Source organism: Protopterus annectens, chromosome 1.part1, assembly GCF_019279795.1.
Source record: "Protopterus annectens isolate FY-2018-M chromosome 1.part1, PAN1.0, whole genome shotgun sequence".
Taxonomy (NCBI): domain Eukaryota; kingdom Metazoa; phylum Chordata; order Ceratodontiformes; family Protopteridae; genus Protopterus; species Protopterus annectens.
This window is the reverse complement of record NC_056726.1, coordinates 997,083,550-997,103,515: the sequence shown is the minus strand read 5'-3', so window position 1 is coordinate 997,103,515 and position 19,966 is coordinate 997,083,550. Positions and strand designations below refer to the sequence as shown.

General features: G+C 42.8%; 1 protein-coding gene across 1 annotated transcript in view; it reads left to right on the top strand.

Moving 5' to 3' along the window:
* Positions 1–19,966, top strand: part of PRPF31 (pre-mRNA processing factor 31) — a 518,214-nt gene that overhangs the window by 317,965 nt on the left and 180,283 nt on the right. The window contains exon 8 of the mRNA XM_044087556.1: positions 3,674–3,763. Coding sequence (XP_043943491.1) covers positions 3,674–3,763 — 90 coding nt within the window. The remainder of the gene's footprint in view (positions 1–3,673; positions 3,764–19,966) is intronic.

The following is a 19,966-nucleotide window of genomic DNA, read 5'->3' as shown; positions in this document are numbered from 1 at the left end:
CTTTAATTTGCTCTGCCACTTCCCCAGCTCATCTACTCACATTAACCCAAAACATCTTTAATACAGTGAAAAACTGTCTCTCTAATCAACGTCTGATTCTTAACCCTTACAAAACTAAGCTGCTCCTGTTCTCCCCAACACGCAGGACCTCCCCTCCACTTTTCACCATAGTAGCGAACAGTGGCATCGTCATCTCCCCAGAAGCCTAAATGAAACTATTGGGTGTCATAGTAGATAATAACCTTAAGTTTGATATGTATATCAATCAAACTATCAAAACTATAAACAAAAAAACGTGGCTCTCTTTACAGAATTAAATCTTTCTTTACCCCACTAGCTAGAACTGCTATTGCCTGATCCCATCTTCTCTCTACCCTTCTCTATGCTTTACCTTTATTCTCTAACCTGAACAAAACAGACCTCAATAAACTTTCATCTTGTTATTACCACATAGCGAGATTTGCTACTGGTACAGCGTACTGGACACACCACTGTCACAACTTAAATCTCCTAGGGTGGCTTGAACTACCTAGCCTACTGCAGTTCAGCCAGCTCATAGTGGCGCATAAAGTCCTGTACCATCCACAAAATACACCTGCACTTAACAATATCATCAGTCCCTACATTAGCAACCAGCCACTCCACTCATCCACTAGACTCCTAGTTCAAACATTCAAATCCAACTACTCAGCTGGGGACTCTCTGTTTGCTAACTTTGTTGGTAAAACGTGGAACTTACTCCCAGCTGACTTAACTCTAGAACCCTCGCTAACCTCGTTTAAAAACAAACTCAAGAAATACTTCAAAACACACTGGTTATGTCCATGCGCTAATCCTGACTAGTACCTTCTCTAATACTTAAGATGCTTCACTTAAAACTGTCTTGCTCTGTCTACCCACTCTGTTCCAGAATGGGTCAATTGTAGAAACTGCTGCTCAATGTGCCTTTAACATGAATGAAATAATTATGTACTAAGTGTATAAAATGCTGGCATTGTATATGTCTGTAACATGTATGCAGTTAGTATTTACTATATGTTCTATGTGTATTCTGTTCTTGGAGCTTTTCTCCCTGGGCTACCGCTAAATATGGACATGTATCCAGTCGGACTATCCCAGTCAACAAATGTAAAATAAAATAAAGTAAATAAAATAATAAATAATTATCAGTACCGTTAATGAAGACAGTATTCGGATATTGTGAACATCTAATAAAACCTTATTAAATAAAGTACGGTATTTGGAGAATTCATTCTGAAGTGCACAAAACTTGGGCCATAAAGGAGAGACTGGCACCTGTTCAGCACAAGCTTGGGTAACTAACAGATAGAGACTTTCATTTCTCAGGCTCATTGCATACAGTGTTTCCAGCTAAGTAGAGAGTACAATACAGAATTAGCATTTCTTACACTGCCCCTGTCTCTTATGGACAGAGGCAGTCTGTAAAATGATGCAGGACTCCAAAACTCAGACCCACTACCATGATACTACCCCATCCTGTATCTGAGGAATTTAGGTATAATACTGTAATACTCTGGGTATTATTGGCTAGGCTTGTAAAGGCTGTTGTGCCATTAACCTTGTAGTCCCCTATGAGCCTATGAATGGTATGTTTACCTATGTTTGTGTCTTTCGGCTTTTCCCGGTTAGGGGTTGCCACAGCGGAACTACGGTCCGCTAATGATTGGTAGTTGATTTTTTACCTGCCGAGTTACCAGCCCTGACGCACAACCTTCAACGAAGGTACGCCTATTCACGCATGTCTCCACGCAGAAGATGCTCTAGCTGAGAATCGAACCGGACAGTGTCTTACTGTGAGGCGACAATGCTACCGCAGCACCACCACTGTGGTGGTATGTTTACCTATGTAGTAAGTGATAATTTAATAAAGGCATTTAAAAAAGTTGGTGATCTACTTTTTTCAAGTACTTTCTGGCCTGACAGAGCAGAGCATTTGGGCTATGTACTGTTAAGCTTTTTAATTTGGTCCACTGTTTAATTCCCTCATCCTTTTGCTAACTGTGTGGTTCTGAGCATTTACTTAACCAGACACTTGCTGAGTTGCGTATGAAAAAGTCCATGTAGCTCAATATTCTAACCAAGTTAGCAAAAACAAGTAAATGCAGCAGACACGTGATGAACTGTGCTAATAGCCTCTGTGCTGTAGAAAAGCACAACTTAGAGTATGGTTGCCTAATTTCATTTGCACTGTCTTTCTCTCAAGATTGTTCTGCAGTTGTTTCATTTACATAAATGTCATAGTGCTTGTATTACAATAAATTCAAAACTTTGCTGTTGTAAGTCATCCATGTATAAAAAGTCTAGTTTTACTTTGCATTATGTGTCCCCTTTTCAACATCATGTTTGTGTTCATATCTAAGGTAGGGTAAAATAAAATTTTCATTATTAAACCCGTATTCAAAACTGCTAAACTCTTGCAAGCTTTCAGGCCCGTAAAACTGCTACATTAACAGCATATGAAGCTGCTGCAGACTTGCACACTTATCATAGCGAAAACTTATTCTTAGATGTAGCATCTTCCATTTGTGGGTAATGTAGCTACAATTATACTGTCCTCCTGCATTAACTAACTAAAGCCTTCCAGCTGTCAGTTAATTAGGTGTTACATTTCTGACAGCTGGCAGGGTGGATTAACAATTGGCTGGAGCCTGAGAGTTAAAATAAAATGTGAGGATGTTTTTACTGAACAAGAAAAGCAGCTTTTGGTATCTTCTTGCTGTGCTGAAGCAGAGTCTTAGATTTAATGTATTTATCACAATGCTGTTAAAGATCTGAAATGCATGCCAGCATCTAGGACTCTCTTGGTTTCTAGGGTCCTAGTGACACAGAGACCTGCAGCTTAATGCACTTAATTCCTCTACATTTATAAACGCAGTAGTATATTAAGTTCTAGCAACACAGCATAAACGAATAATGTACCAGCACTTCCAAATCTCTCCACAGATCACAAAGTTTATTGTAAAAAATACAAGTTTAGCGCTTTCATCTTACATCCAAGACTTCTTCAGAACAAAGATTCAAACTAAAACATTTCATTTTATAGTCCCATCTCCCATCACATGATTTGAATGAAAGCGCTAAACTTGTATTTTTTACAATAAACTTTGTGATCTGTGGAGAGATTTGGAAGTGCTGGTACATTATTCGTTTATGCTGTGTTGCTAGAACTTAATATACTACTGCGTTTATTGGTGGACTGTTCTAGTTTTCGTTTCTTTCCTCTACATTTATCAGAGGTACAGTCTTGCTTGGTTGGGATGCGTTGAATGCTTGAATGTAGGAAAAACACTAAAGAGTAAAACAAAAAGTAACCTGGACCATGTGGATAGACCAAAATGGGGGAAGGGGAGGCAGTGAATGATGGGGGTAGTGGGCAGTGGTGGGGGCAACGTAGAGCTCTTTGCATAGAGTGCTAGCTCACCTACGGCCAGCCCTGACACTGACCGTGCTCATTTAAAGAAATTGTTCAGAATAGACAGTGATATGTAAGCAGTTATGTTTTGATGCATCTCTGAAATTGAGAGGTTGCTACATCAGTACAATACAGAAAATGCATCTCTGTATAACTAGAAACAGCTGGGCACGTCTGTTTTCTTAGAAGTAGGGGTTAGGCATGCTGTCTAATTTCTTCAGTTTTGTTCTTTCCTGATAGGATCTGCGCAGGAAAGCAGCACGATTAGCTTCTGCCAAGTGTACTCTGGCAGCGAGAGTCGATAGCTTTCATGAGAGTACTGATGGAAAGGTACGCTTCTATGTTTGATGTTATTTCAGATTTTAATATGCTGTGTTTTAAGTACATATTTGCAGAATTACATCCAGATATTGAGAAAAATGCCCTTTTTGTTATTGAATTGAGTTTAGAGAATGTTGCAGTAAAATTGCAGGCATTTGGTTTCAATTTCCACTTTGTGTTTTGCTTGTACATTGATGGAGTCGTAGCTGTGTTAGATTTAATAATTTTTAGAGGATGTTATTTTACTTTATTAAACATCTCATTCATTTTCTAGATTATCATGCACTTCTAGAGAGAAACATCTAGTTTATATTATCTTGTGTTTGTGTGTGCTTATGCTCATGCTTGTGTTTCTTCTGTTGTATGGATACAGACCAATTTTGAAAATCAGAAGTCCTTTATGTGAATTTTTGCTTTGTAAAGTTGTGAGAATAACTTAATTAAAAAAAAGCATGTTATTCAGTGTGTGCACCCTAGAATATCCATCACAAGCTTTTTTTCATATTCTTGTGCAGTAGTTGGAGAATATGCATATTAAGGTATAATTTTACTTTAAGTTTCTCATGTCCCATGATTTGGTGAGGTTGATATGCACACCTCCAGACTAGTAACACCAGTGTCTCCATCCCAGGAGTAGAAGGTGTAAATTTGTGAGTGATCCACAAATGTTCACCATATTGATCACTGCTGCAGTAGCTTTAGCTGTATGGATTGATCCTGCCAAGGGTGCAACAGCCAGTCAGCTTCCAAAGACTCTGGACACCTTCCTTGTGCTCAAACTGTTAGGCAGCTTGAGCTGAGCTGGCAAAAAACACATTTGAGCCCCAAGCCTGTCAGAGCTTTACTGACGCCAAAGAGAGTGCTCCTTTGCAGGCTTTTAAGGATTGACGGTTGGCTTGTGCTGTTCCATTGCTGGGCAGATAAACTTCTCTTGGGGGGGGGGCTTCCACAATAAAAAATATATATATGTATCGTTTAAATGTACTTTTCTAGTTAGGAAAACATTTTTTTCTTCTGTAAGAGTTTGTGTTTTAATGGACTATCAGAAGACTTAACTACCCTTTTAAACTGGAGTTCCATTTTTCCTGTCAGTTTAACAGTTGCTTAAAGTAGCTGAAACAATTTATTTTTTCTGTAGAAAAGTTCTATTTGTTTTACTTTTTGAGTTTGGCAAAACATATTAGGGTGCTGTTTACTGCGTTTTGTGAGGAAAAAGTGTCTAACAACTTTACATTTTTATAGTCTTGTGCTTCTTGTTCTCCCCAGTAAAGAAGCACCATTTCCATCTTGACTGTGAAACAGACTACCAGTCCAGTGGTAGTTCATTCATCCAGCCACAAAAAGAAAAAGTTGAACAAACAGCCTTCGCAGCCACAGTAGGCTAGGGATTTGCCTCAGCTGCAGGTGAGTGACTCTGCTGTAGCCAAAGCTGCTTCCTTTGACCACTCACCTGTCACCCCAGATCCCTGTTTTGTAGCATCTGTGGCCACTATGGACCAGGGGTTAGCAATGTCCTCTGCAGCTGTTGGGGTCCCCTTAGTGGAAGCAGTCTCGGAGAAAGGAAAAATTTTCTTTAAATTGATTTTACAGGTCGGAACTCATTGATGTGTGACACAGACTTCTTCCAGGTCTATGGTCACTGGTGTTGTTTGGAGGAGGTTTGCCCGGCTTTATTCATCAGACCTCCAAGGGATGTGAAAAATAAGATTTTAATTCTCCTTTGGCTAAAGATGTGTTTTTGGCCCCTGTGCTACAGAGGTTATCAAAATATGTGAGAGAGTTAAGCTGATACCATGAAATCTTTAAGATTTGCTTCCCTCCTTTTCCAAATTTTCTAAGGGATCTTGTAGCTCCTCATCCAGTTTTGCCAAGAAACAGTCTCAGCAAAATGATAAGTGCACGTTTAATTCATAAAGGATATGCACACCTTCAGACTAGTAGCCCAGCGTAATGCATCTGAGATACTTCAGGTACAACTAGCATTGAGTAAGACTGAGATCGAGGTCATAACCTGCTATAGGTCCCCAACCATGTCGCTAGACTCTCACTCCACGTTCCTAAGCACCCTTTAATATATCAAGGTCCAACCCAACCCTCTCATACTAGGAGACTTCAACTGCCCCTCCATTAACTGGAAAAGCTAATCAAGCACCAATGCACTGGCCCAATTTTTCCTGGAATTAATCAGTTCCAATGCCCTGGACCAGCTCATTCTTACCCCCATTAGAGGAAGCAACATCCTTGACCCGGTTATTACTAATATGGGCAACCGTTGCTATACACCAATAGTCAATTCCTCCCTGGTTAGATCTGACTATAAACTAATCACCATAGAAATCCACATCTCACCCACACCCCTTGCAAAGGTATCCACCATGAAAATTTCTCGAATGCTGACTTTGGATTCCTAAAAACAGAGATAGCTAACTTCATGGCACCCTTGCCAATGGAAAGTAGATGCATTACTGCTGAATCATACACCAATGCACTGTACGAACACGTACATAAATGCATGTAACTACCCATACCTAACAGAACCAAGATGCTCTCCTCCAAAAAAAGGAAGCTAGTCTGGTGGTCCCCTGCCATTAATAAACTCTACAACAGAAGGAAGAAACTGTTGGAATTAAAAGTGAAGTCCCAAAACTAGAAAAATTCCCTGATTAGCCTCAACAAAAAGTTGAGATTCCTCATCAAAACCTCCAAAGCCAGCTATGAAGGCAGAATTGCGACAGACACTAAAAACAACCACAAAGCTGTCTTTAGTTATATCAAGAATCTCCATGGCAATACCTAGATTTGCTCTGAGTTACTGCACAATGGTACTTCCTATACTAAGCCAATAGATATTGCCAGCATACTGGCCGACAGATTCAGTGCCAACTTTACCCCTCTCTTTCCCCCCAAAGGACCAATGTCAATACCAGAAGAATGCCAGGTACCTTGCATTACTGCAGCGTAGGATAAAGCCAAGGCCAAGAATACAGCTTCCATGGGACCTGACAATATCCCTGGTTGTGTTCTACATGAATTACAAAGTGAACTGGCACCACATCTGTGTGCTTTGTTCACTCACAGCCTCACCTCAGGCTTTGTCCGTACTGAATGGCGCAATGCTACAGTCATCCCTCTACCTAAAGGAAGAGTGACTACGGACCCTGGGAATTCTTACCACAGTAGCCTGACGAGTCTGATATGTAAGGCTATGGTGCACATCATCATGGCCCTAATTAACAAGTATATAGGGAATCTCCAAACTCTAGATCCCACACAATTTGTTTTTGTGAAAGGTAGATCATGCCTGCTCAACCTGATTGACTTTGAGTCGGTCACCAGAGCGGTGGATGAGGGTAAGGCAGTTCATACTGCCTACCTCGATCTGGCCAAGGCCTTTGATACTATTCCTCATTCAGGAATTATTGATAAATTCACCAAACTAGGCATCTACCCCTATATTGTTAGATGGGTTGCAAATTGGCTCACAGAACACACATTGTGAAAGTAGCGAACTCCAAGTCAGACTGCCGACCAGTCATGAGTGGAGTCCCACAGGGATTGGTCTTGGGTCCTCACCGGTTTGGCATCTACTTCTCAGAAGTCCAGGCCAACAAGGAGGGACTCTGACCAAATTCTCAGACAACTGCAAACTAGGAGCCATTATTAACTTCCCAAGTGATGCAGACATTCTACAGAAAGGCTTCACTGAGACCAATGACTGGTGTCAAAACAGTGGCCTTAAGCTTAATGCCAAAGAATGCGTCATCCCCTTTGGGAAAAACTCATTTCCCACTTCGATGGGAATCCACTGAACACTGAAGGCGTTATAAGAGATCTGGGGACAAAAGTTGACAGCAGCCTCTCCAGCGATCACCACATTGCCACTGTGGTCAGAAAGTCCTTCTGTATGGCACATCTCATTACCAATGGTTTTGCATCCAGGAAGAAAGAGGTCATCATTTCTCTCTACTCTTCCCTCATTAGACCAGTCAGAGTATAATGCCTCATTTGGCATGTACCTCACTAGACACCTGCAACAGCTGGAGAGGCCACAAAAGTACCTCACGAAGAGGATCCTAGGCCTTAAACATTTGTCCTACATGGAAACATTTGTCCTACATGGACAGACTAAAAAAAAAACTCCAGCTATTCTGTCTCATATCGTCTACTAAGAGGCGATCTCTGCTTGACTTACAAAGCCATGTCTGACCCAGCTCTGTTAGAAATGCTACATCTAAAGAAATCCCAATCCCTTCATGTCACACACTCCAGAGACCTCAACCTCATTACCATAATCAGAAGAACATGCTGGAGAGGGACAGGTTCATAACCCAGAGACTGCCAATGCTCTGGAATAGACTTCCCATACATGTCAAGCAGAGCACCCTCACTAGCCCTCTTCAAGAGAAATCTTGATGAGTGGATGGGAAATAGAAAGTTCACCCCGGGGATTACTCCAGTGGCTCTACTTGATAGAGGCACTGGAAACTAACAACGGGCGGCACAATGCCAGAGCACTTTTATGGGCTAGGCTTGTAAAGGCCCTAGGGCCATTAGCCTAGTACACATCTATAAACCTATGAATAAGGAGAAATGTCAAAGAGCTTCCACAAAGAATGCAAGATGCCCCCCCCCCCCGCCATAACCAAGGACAGTCCTAAAAAGTCAGAATGACTGTTTAAGGGACGTTGTCTCCTCACCACCACTCCCACCCTGGCAGTCTCTTTCCCCTTCCAGAAAGTCTGAATCTTCATTTCTTTCTTTGGCAGCAGATAGTTTCAAACAAATGGATTCTGAAGATCATTCATCAAGGTTACTGATAGCAGTGGGAGGTAACTCCTCCTTTCCAAGGGGTAATTCCTCATTGACCAGGCCTTTTGTCTTTGCCTGGACCTCTGAGAAGTAGATGCTGAACAGTAGGGGTCCCAGGACATATCCCTGGGGAACACCATTAGTGACAGATCTGCTGTTGGAGGTTGTGGTGCCCATTTTGACCATGTGGGTCCTATCAGCGAGCCAGTTGGCCACCCACCTGATGAGACATGGATTTACGCCAAGTTGTGTTAGCTTTTTGATGTCCAAGTAGGAGATTGTGTCAAAGGCCTTGGCCAATTCAAGGTAAGCTGTTTGTACTGACTCCATCATACAGGGCCATGGTGACAGTCTGAAAGAAGTCAACCAGGTTCAACAGGCAAGATGTGCTCTTGACATATCCAAACTGGGTGGGGTCAAGTGCTTGGAGATTGCCTATGTCCTTGTTTATGAGATCCATAATAATAATATGCTCCATGGCTTTACAGATCAGACTTGTCAAGCTAATGGGGCAGTAGTTTCCAGGGTCAGTAGTGGCACCACCTTTGTGCAAAGGGCTGACAGTGGCAGATGTTCTTCGTGTTTCACTGTTGCAGTCATTACATTTGGGTAATCTGCTGGCAGGTTGTCCTCAGTTGGTCTGAATAACAAAGTCTTGGGTCCTGCGTCAGTTGCTGTCTCCTCTTCATGACGTCAGGTCATCAGGGGTATAAAACATGCAGCTGACACCATTTTCATCAGTCTTTCTTGCTGTGCGGTGCCTGAAGCAGCAGCAGTTCGCAAATGCCGGTCGGCCAACTCCTGAAATTTTCATTTTCGAGTTTCAGAACCGAAGTCTTCAAACTAAAGCTAAATACCTCGTTGGGGAAACTTTTTCTTGCTCCTTACCAATGTCAGTAAAAGTTAATAATTGTATTACTTGTGGGAAGCAAATACCTCATAAGGATTTTCGTTTGTACTGTATTCCTTGCCTAGGCCCTGACCACAACGTGCCTTTATGTCGGTTTTGTGCTAAATTTAACCAATGCACTATTAAGCGTCGGTAATTTTTTCTTCTAAATACCTTGGTTCAAGATTTAACTATCCTGAAATGTCGTCTGTTAGCAGTCTGACTACCGGAATTCACAAAAAACACAAGGAAAAAGACAGAGACAGACCGAGGTCCAAAACCGACGACAAAGCTTCTCCTAAGCCAGTCGCCGGTTCGCCAGTACTCAGTGAGGTGCTTTCACAGCCCCTGATGCCTGCTACTTTTGAGTCACAGGCCTCTACCGAGACCCATTCGGAGTCCGGTTTGCCGCGAGAATCTCCAAGTATTGAACCTGCGGATGTTTCTCCCTTGGATGAGTCTGGAGCCGCTGAGCAGGCACCGGCTTATCAAAAACAAGGCCAAAACCTTACTTCTGTGTCTAAATAACCGACGCATGAGCCACGTGCTCAGGCCCCTATGCCTAAAAAACAAATTATCAAAATGGCTGAGGATTTAATTACCTTGACCAGGGGTTCCCAACCCCTCCCCCCCACTAAGAGGCCTAGGCAAGGCACTGATTATGAATCTTCAGATCAAGTTTCCATTTTTTCTGATTCCTCTTCTGATCAGGAATTTTCTGTTCCACCTTATGAGGACTCTGATGCAGAGGAATCCATCCCTTCTGCTTCTCCTTCTGAGGATTTTTTTTTAGAGAAGCTTTGCATACTTTAAGGGAACATTTTCATTGGGAGAGTCAGGACTTTTCAGAATCTAAAAAGAGGCTTAGGGATTTTCTTCTTCCTCAGCATAGGCCTTTGGTTATACCTCCTGTTTTAGACATTGTTGATGTTTTCTCAGAAGCCAGCATGGCTCCTGATTCCCTGCCTCCAGCTCCTAGTAAGCCAGACAGATATTACAGGGTTCCTGACTCCCACAAATTTCTTTTCATAAATCCTGCTTCTGACCCTGGAACTATTTCTCAGGGTCCCAAGTGTGTTAAGGCTTCTACAACCAAAAATCCTAACCCTTCAGATAGAGACTCCAGGGCGCTGGATAGATGGGGTAAGAAGGTTTATACATCTGCAACCCTGGCAATCCGGGCTTTAAACTGCCAATTTCATATGCTTAAATATCAACAGTATGTTATGGGCTTACTGAAACAGAAAATTATGTTGATTTGTGATTGTGTGGAAAATAGAGTTACAAGACTTATTGCATTCAGCTGAACAAGTTGGAAAGCATACTTTGCAATGTGGTTTTGATTTCTTGGAGGCCTCTTGCAGGGTCGCCATAACTGGATCTGTGATAAGAAGGCATGCTTGGCTCAAGGAGCAAAATCTGCCTGATCATGTTAAAACTAAATCGTTGGATGCTCCTTTACAGCAGGACAGTCTGTTTGGTAATAAGGCAGAAGAGGTTTTAAAAAAGATAGAGGACAAAGCTAAATCTATGCAAACTGTAAAAGATTTCTTGCAAGTGCAGCCACCCAGGTTTAGTAGGCACTGGCCTACTAAGAATTGGTCATTTCCAGTGTCCAACAGAGCTGCTCAGGTCAAGCCCAGATGCTCCAAAGGTTCCAGGTTTGTCACAAAGATCTTGCAGGACAAAACAATGGGGTGTCTCCACCTCCAAATCAGGAGGTAGCAAAGCACCTCCCTACAGCAAAAAGTCTCAATGACTTTCTCCTGCCATCTTCAAGTACTTATCTTTTGGCAGCCCCTTTGGGGGGAAAACTAGCACTTCATGCTCAAAATTGGCATTTAATTACCCAGGACAAGTGGGTCTTAAACATAGTATCCAGGGGGTACATATTTCATTTCCACACGTTGCCAATTCCAAACGGATGGCCAGATCTGCCACCAAATCAGTGGGCAGAGGCCCAGAAACAAGTCAAGTCCTTCATGGATATGGGGGCTATTCATCCAGTACCAGAAAAGGAAAAAGGACAGGGGTTTTATTCAAGACTTTTCCTGGTACCCAGAAAAGACAAATCATGGTGTCCAATTCTGGACTTGTCCATTCTAAATACTTTCATGGACATTCCAAAATTCAAGATGCTGACTTTACAACACCTACTGCCTATGCTAGGCAAGAATGCCTGGTTGGTAACTCTAGACTTAAGAGGCATACCTGCATATCCCATTCAGGGAATCTTGCAGAAGATACCTCCGCTTCAAAGCAGGCTATTTGCATTACCAGTTCTCTGTACTGCCCTTTGGCTTATCTACTATGCCCAGGGTCTTCACAAAGTGCCTGGCACCAGTAATTGCATTTTGCAGACAATGAAACATTCAAATTTATCCATATCTGGACGGTTGTCTAATTCAGGCAGAGGACAAGGACACTCTTCTTCAACATCTGGTGTTTGTAAAAAGGCTTCTAACATGCCTAGGGTACACCATAAACAAAAATAAATCACAACTGGTACCCTCTCTAATAATTACATTCCTGGGTGCAAGCTTCAATTCAACTGCCCAGATGGCTTACCTCACGCCAGACAAACAAATTCAATTGACAACATAACTTCAAACAAGTGGCAACAAAAACCCAGCTTTCAGCAAGACAGATTCTTCAGGCTTGGGGGTTCATGGCATCCTGCATCCTACTAATTCCATATGCAAGACTGCATATGAGGAAACTTCTGTGGTACCTAAAAAAGCTTATGGAGTCAACATTGTCACAGCCTGGAGACTATGATTCCTCTCATTCCCTGCCTGCAACAGGAGTTCCTTTGGTGGGCAGAGGCATGTCACCAAATCAAGAGACTGTCATTCATTCTATCCCCTGCCACCCAAACCCTGACTCATCAGACTATGCTTGGGGGGTCCATCTGGCAGGAAGATGCATTTAGGGCGAATGGAGCCCAAATCAAATGCATCTACATATCAACCAGAAAGAAATGCTAGCTGTACAGAATGCTCTGACAGCCTTCAAGGACTTCCTTCATCCAGGACAACTACTGATAGACTGACACCACAGTTATGTGGTACATAAGCAGGGGGGTACCCACTCTTACCCCCTTTGCAGACTAGTCATGGCCTTGTGGAACACAGCCTTGACCTACATCTTCAAGCTCCATTCCTGCCAGGAAAGCAAAATACTCTGGCAGATGACCTACGCAGAAAGCTTATGGACCCACACGAATGGAAACTAGATCCACAAACCTTCAGCATGTTGACGCAAAAATGGGGGAACCCAGACATAGATCTATTTCCTTTCCCCAAAACTATCAGTTGGACAAATTCTGCACAAGAACTCATCACAAAAAAGCTTGGAAAGTGTATGCTCTATCCTTCAGCTGGAAAAACCTATCAGTCTCTGCCTTTCCCCCTCTGCCTCTGCTCTCCAAGGTCTTACTAAAAGTCAGACAGGAAAACCAAAAATTATTCTGATTGCTCCAGAATGGCCTCACCAACACTGGTACCCGCTTCTAAGGAACATGTCACACCTTCCTCCGTGGTACTTGCCTCAAACACCTCATCTACTGTCTCAGCAGAACTATCAAATTCTGCACATTCAGCTCCAAACTCTGAATCTTGCAGCATGGCTAATAAACTAATTTCACCAATCACATCTGTTGGTAAACCTGTGATGGATGTTATTTTGGAGGCTAGAAGGCCTAGTACTAGAAAATCTTACACGGATAAATGGAACAGATTCTGTGCTTGGAACCAAGCACAAGGAGTAAACACAGCAAAGCCCCGATATTCCTCAGATTTTACAATATTTAACTGAGATGCTTCACAAGGGCCTATCTTTTTCTTCAGTAAAAATCCAAGCCTCTGCCATCTCGGCTCATTACAATACAGAGCCTCCTCTCTTTTTCTCATCCCCTGCTAAAGCAGTACCTCAGAGGGGTAAAAAATTTAAGACCTCCCAGGAGAGCACCGACTCTTGCATAGGACCTCAGTTTTGTGCTGGAAAAACTCACCCTTCCTCCTTTTGAACCAGCTGTTGCTGCAGACATAAAATTTCTTTCTTGGAAGACTGCCTTTCTTTTAGCAGTCACTTCAGCTAGAGGGGTTTCAGAACTACAGGCTCTCATGGCAGTGGAGTCTTTCATTATCCTTTACCCAGACAGGGTGGCCCTCGGGACCAATCCTTCTTTTATGCCTAAGGTGGTATCCAGTGTGGCTCTTAACCAGACCATTCACCTGCCAACTTTTTTCCCAAATCCGCAGAACAAGGGGGAACAAATTCTGCATTCATTGGATGTACACAGACAACTAAGATTCTACTTAAAATCTCTAAGAAAGTCTGAGCAGCTACTGGTGGCATTTGCTGCAGGAACAGAGGGGAGGCCTATATCAAAGCAGATTATTTCAAAATGGATAAGCCATTGTATTAGTTTCTGCTACATGCACCATGGTAAACCTGTGCCCAAGGGGATCAGATCCCATTCCACCAGGGCTGCTTCCACTTCTGCAGCCTTTCTCAGAGGGTTCCTACCAGAGACATTATAGAAGCTGCTACTTGGAGCTCAGTTCATACATTCACAAAACATTACCATTTACCTCTCTTTTCTAAATGCAGGACAGGCTTTGCCACTGCAGTCCTGCAGGGCCTCATAGCTGCTCATAATGCTGTTTAATTCCATCCTCCCATACATAACTTTGGGATTCTACCCAAATGTAATGACTGCAACAGTGAAACACGAAGAACATAGTACAGTTGTGTGCACTTGCCATAAATGTAGATGTTAGAGTGTATTCACTGTTCCAGTCCGGGTTACCCAGCCGCCAGCCCCCTTTCTTCTCTGTTATACCTCTTCTTTCCTTCACTATGCTCAAAAGCCTTTGTGGTGTATTTGCTTTTAGCTGAAGGTAATTTTTTTGTGTTCTAAAATACATGCATATATATATATATATATATATATATATATATAGATATAGACATATATATATATATATATATATATATATATATATATATATATATATATATATATATATATATATAGATAGATACATATATATATATATAGATACATATATATATATATATATATAAAACTATATATATATTTTTTTTTTGGCTCCCCATTTGGGGGAGCACGTGACATCTGGTGCAAGAAAAACTGATTAAAATGGCGTTGGCTGCATGTTTTATACCCCTGACGACCTGACGTCGTGGAAGAGGAGACAGCAACCGACGCAGGACCCAAGACTTAGTTATTCAGGCCGACTGAGGGCAACTTGCCAGCAGATTACCCAAATGTAATGACTGCAACAGTGAATACACTCGAACGTCTACATTTATGGTAAGTGTACACAACTGTACTTTATCCACTCTTCTGGAATGAAACATGTACTGTGGTTGAATAGGGTGCTCAATGACAAAGCTAGTTCTTGCTGGAGATAGTGCAGAATACAGCCTGGGATATTATCAGGTCCCATGAAAGCTGTAATTTGCCTTGGATAGGGCTTTTAACACTTGATCTACAGAGATGTGAGGTGCAGGACAAGTATTGGGGATGTCTGCTGAGCCTTGGGGGGGGGGGCAAGGGGGTGAAGTTTTCTCTAAACCTGTCTGCTGGCAGGTTGGCTAAGTCAACAGGATCAGTGAAAGTAATACCATTAAGTACTAATTCGGAACAAACCTGTGCTTTGCTGTGGAGGTTTCTGACGTAACTGAAGAAGGTTTTGTAGTTTCCCTTTATTTTGGAGGCTAATTTTGATTCATAATTGGCTTGGGAGGTTTTCACTAGTGATCTAATTTTTTTGTTGAGGCTAAGGAGAGAGTTTTTCCAATTTGGAATTTGTTCCTTTTTACGCTTGTACAGCAGTTTCATCCTTTTGTTGTAAAGCCTGTTAATAGAGAATGTCCACCAGACAGGTTTGTGTTTCTTTGAGAAGCAGGTTTTAGTTCTGTTGGGTATGGCTGAATCCATACAGTTGTACAGGTGCTTGTTTACTGCATTGGCGTACTGGTCAACATTGTTGTCTGTATCCTCTGAGGGGGGCAGCGGTGTGAAGCTACTGATACCCTCCCTTAGGAGGTTGTAGTCAGTTTTTGAGACGTTTTTTAGCCTGGTTACAGCTGGGGAGGGGGGTTGGGTGTCATAGAAAGTTCAAAGGAGACAGGCCGATGATCTGATCTGACCAGGGAAGAACATATTATGGAAGTGGTGCAGTGGTCATCCATATAGATGAGAACCAAGTCCATAATGTTATCTCCCCTTGTGGGGGATGAGATGAGCTGGTCTAGTGCATTAGAACTTTCTCTGTAAAAAAAGAAAAAAAACAAAAAAATATCCTTGTTTTCCTGCTTTTCTGAACTAGAATAGTCCAGTCTTCAGATTTTGCTGATCTCTGGGCTTTGTCTTAGTTCCTGTGCTATCCATATCATTATTTGGATAAGAGGAAGCTTCTTTGTTCACCAGTGGGAGTGGGGAACACTGAGCAACCTATTTGTCCCTAGAGGATTGGTTCCAGCCCAGCAACTTGTAGTTTATTGGCCATTTTGGGTCAATTCCTGGCTCTTTTCAACCCCCTGCTATAAAGCCCGCTTTTGCGCGCTTTTTCACATGTAAAAGACTCAGCACAGCTCCTCGTGCTGTCCTGCAGAGTTCTACAAGCAGCAGAGAGTGAAAGAGTGACTTTCCTGGATTTGTAAGTATTTTTTCTGGCTTTCGCTCAAATTACTGCATCTCGACTGCATTTCGCTTAAAAAACAGCTCTGCATATTGTTTTTACTGTACTTGTGTTGAATTTATACTGTTAGCACTTTAAAAAGTTATTTTTTGTTTAATTTAATTGTTAGGCTAACACACTCAAGTGCGCTAGCCATTTTATAGCATTTATTGTTTGTTACTGTATCTTTTTCTCCTTTCTCTGTAAAAAAAGGAAAAAAACAAAAAAATCCTTGTTTTCCCGCTTTTCTGAACTAGAATAGTCCAGTCTTCAGATTTTGCTGATCTCTGGGCTTTGTCTTAGTTCCTGTGCTATCCATATCCTTATTTGGATAAGAGGAAGCTTCTTTGTTCACCAGTGGGAGTGGGGAGCACTGAGCAACCTATTTGTCCCTAGAGGATTGGTTCCAGCCCAGCAACTTGTAGTTTATTGGCCATTTTGGGTCAATTCCTGGCTCTTTTCAACCCCCTGCTATAAAGCCTGCTTTTGCGCGCTTTAGCGCAAAGTTGCTCATAGAGCAGCGCTGGTTAATCAAGTTTAAACTATTTCTGGCTTCGTAAAGTCTACTCTTCAATTTTTCCCTTAGAACTGCTGTACTTGCAATCTAAACAGCCTATTCTCTAACTGAAAAGCTCAGCACTTGCTCCTAAGGCATTTTTATACAGGTAAAGCACTCTTAAACAAAAGAAAGTACTTCTTTCACCTAAATTCCCTTGAGTACCCATTTCCCTATAGATCCTTTCTGACTCAGTTACACAGCAATCTTTTTCACTATTCGAGCATGTCGAAGGGTCAGTTGCTGGCATCCTCTCCTGTTCAGCTGGTGAATCTGGGAATCTTGAGGCAATGTTACAATTGCCTCGTACACAGACAACCCTCTCCTTCTCCCAACAAATACAAATATATGCGAGAGATGCAACTATATAGCCAAACTGGAGGATGAGCTCTCTCAATTCAGTACTGGCAAGACCAGGCAGGAGGAGAAGGTAACCACGCACACCACAAACCCAGTCTCACATAGATCTATCACAACTGCAAACCAAACACATAAACACACAAAAACATACTCTGAGGCGCTGATTAAAAATCTACCAAAACAGAGGCCTCCAAAGCAGACACCCAAGCAACCGCCACCTCAAGACATAGCACATGCAACACACAGTTCACAAAGTCAGTGTGCTAAACAGTCACAGCCCTTAAGGCCAAACAACATGCCAGACACACTTGTAATAGGTGACTCCATAGTCAGACACACTGACGTCCCGCTCACCAGACTGAACAAGGATAGGGTCACAGTAAGCTGCCTGTCGGGAGCTAGAATCCACCACATAACACAAGCACTCGGGTCACTCCACAGCAAGTACAAATATGACTCAGTCATTGTACATGCCGGTGTAAACGACCTGAGACGTACCTCCCTGGACTACATGAAAAGAGACATGGAGGAGCTCTCTGATTATGTAGCCCAGGCCGGTATGACCCTGACCCTGAGCAGCATCTTACCCTCACCAAGAATGATGCCACAGTACAAAGACAAAATGATCAGTTTTAGCAATTGGCTTAATTACTGGTGTCATTCAAAGGGGATCCAATGTCTGTCTGCTTGGGATGACATGCTCGACAAGCCATGCTGCTTCGCAAGGGATGGCTTGCACCGGTCACCCCTGGGCTTCCGGATATCGGCCAAGGCTCTTGCCACCCCCATAGTGCCTTTTTTAGGCAAGGCTCAAATGACAAACCTACCTCCCTAGAAAACACAAGTGGAAAAAAATAAGGGTAATGCTGCTCAATACCAGAAGTCTAAACCTCAAGATGCACGCCCTCGAAGCCCTCCTCAGTATGGAGAACATTGATATCTCTGCAGTGACTGAAACCTGGTTCAAGGCTCCTGAGAGCACTCCAGCACTATCAGGTTTTACCTCATATCATGCTTTCCGGCCCCAAAACTTGGACCGAACCACAAAAGGAGGGGGAGTATCCATATTCATCAAAGATACCCACACCTTCAGGTTAGTGGCAACGCACGAAGCATCGGAGACCATCCAGGTGCAAATAACCATAGGCAAAACTGCCTTACAATTTGTAGCATGCTGCAGACCACCCTCTCAAACTCAGGAAACTCACACAGCCTTCCTGAAGACACTGGAGAGTATGAATGTCTCTCCAAATACCATCATATTGGGAGACTTCAACTACCCAAACATAGACTGGGAACATTACTCAAGCCCAAACACCCTAGCCCAAAGGTTCTTGGAATTCATAAACTCAAATGCGATGGAACAACTAGTCACCATTCCCACAAGAGGAGACAATATACTAGACCCTGATCATCACAAACATGGGGACAAAATGCTCCACACCGGAAGTATATCCCTCATTGGCAAGATCAGACCATAAATTAATCTCACTGGAAATCCACATCCCGCCCCCACCCCCTGCACAAAAGACCACAGTGAAGAACTTCTCAAAAGCCAACTTCACACTTCTTAAGACTGAAGTGGTATCCTTCAAGGTCCCTGGGCCAGTGGAAAACCACAACCCACACTGCTGAATCCTTTGCAAATGCCTTCTACGGGCACCTTCAAGAATGCATGGATCATGCAATCCCAAATAAAACCAAGACCCATTCCTTTAAAGGCAGGCGCCCGGTCTGGTGGACCCCAGCCATAAACAAACTTTACAACAGAAGGAGGAAGCTACTACATGACAGAGTAAAATCCTTAAATGGGAAGGCATCTCTGATCAGTACTAGCAAAAAACTACGATTACTCAACTCCTAAAATCATCCAAGGCCAACTTTGAGAGAAAAATCGCAAAAGACACAAAAGACAATCACAAGGCCTTCTTTAGCTATGTTAGAAACCTGGGTGGAAACTCCCAGATATGCTCAGAGTTAGACCAAAATGACAATAAATACACTGAACCCACTGACCTTGCCAACATTCTGGCAGATAGGTTCAGTGCAAATTTCTCCTCCCCCCCCAAAAGGAGAAATAACTATCCCAGCAGAGTGTAGCCTCCCTAACATCTCAGATGCCCAGGTGAGAGCCGCCCTCTCTAAAGCTAAAAACACAGCATCAATGGGACCGGACGATGTCCCAGGCTGTGTGCTACATGAACTCCAAGAGGAACTAAACCCAAACATAAGGCTGCTGTTTAATCTTAGCCTTACTACAGGATACGTACCCAAAGAGTGGCGTACGGCAACAGTGGTCCCACTTCACAAAGGCGGTGCTTCTACGGACCCTGGAAATTACTGCCCCATAAGCTTGACGAGCCTGGTCTGCAAAGCTATGGAGAGGATCATTATGGAACTCATAAACAAAGACATTGGGGACCTACAGACATTGGATCCTACCCAATTTGGCTTTGTCAAGGGCAGATCCTGCCTTTTGAACTTGGTCGACTTTTTTGAAACCGTCACTAAGGCCATTGATGAAGGTAAGGCAGTTCACACAGCCTACCTTCACCTTGCAAAAGCCTTTGACACAATACCACACTCGGGCATCATAGACAAACTCACCAGCTTAAATGTAAACCCATATGTCACAAGATGGGTTGCAAACTGGCTCAAGGACAGAACCCACAGGGTCAGAGTTGCTGGAGCTATGTCAGACTCTAAGCCAGTCACAAGCGGTGTCCCACAGGGCTCAGTCCTGGGAACCCTCTTGTTTGGCATTTATTTTTCCGAGGTACAGGCAAACCTAGGAGGATTGTGGCTGACAAAGTTCACAGATGACTGCAAACTGGGCGCCATAATTGATACTCCAGCGGACACAAACATCCTTCAGAGAGGACTCA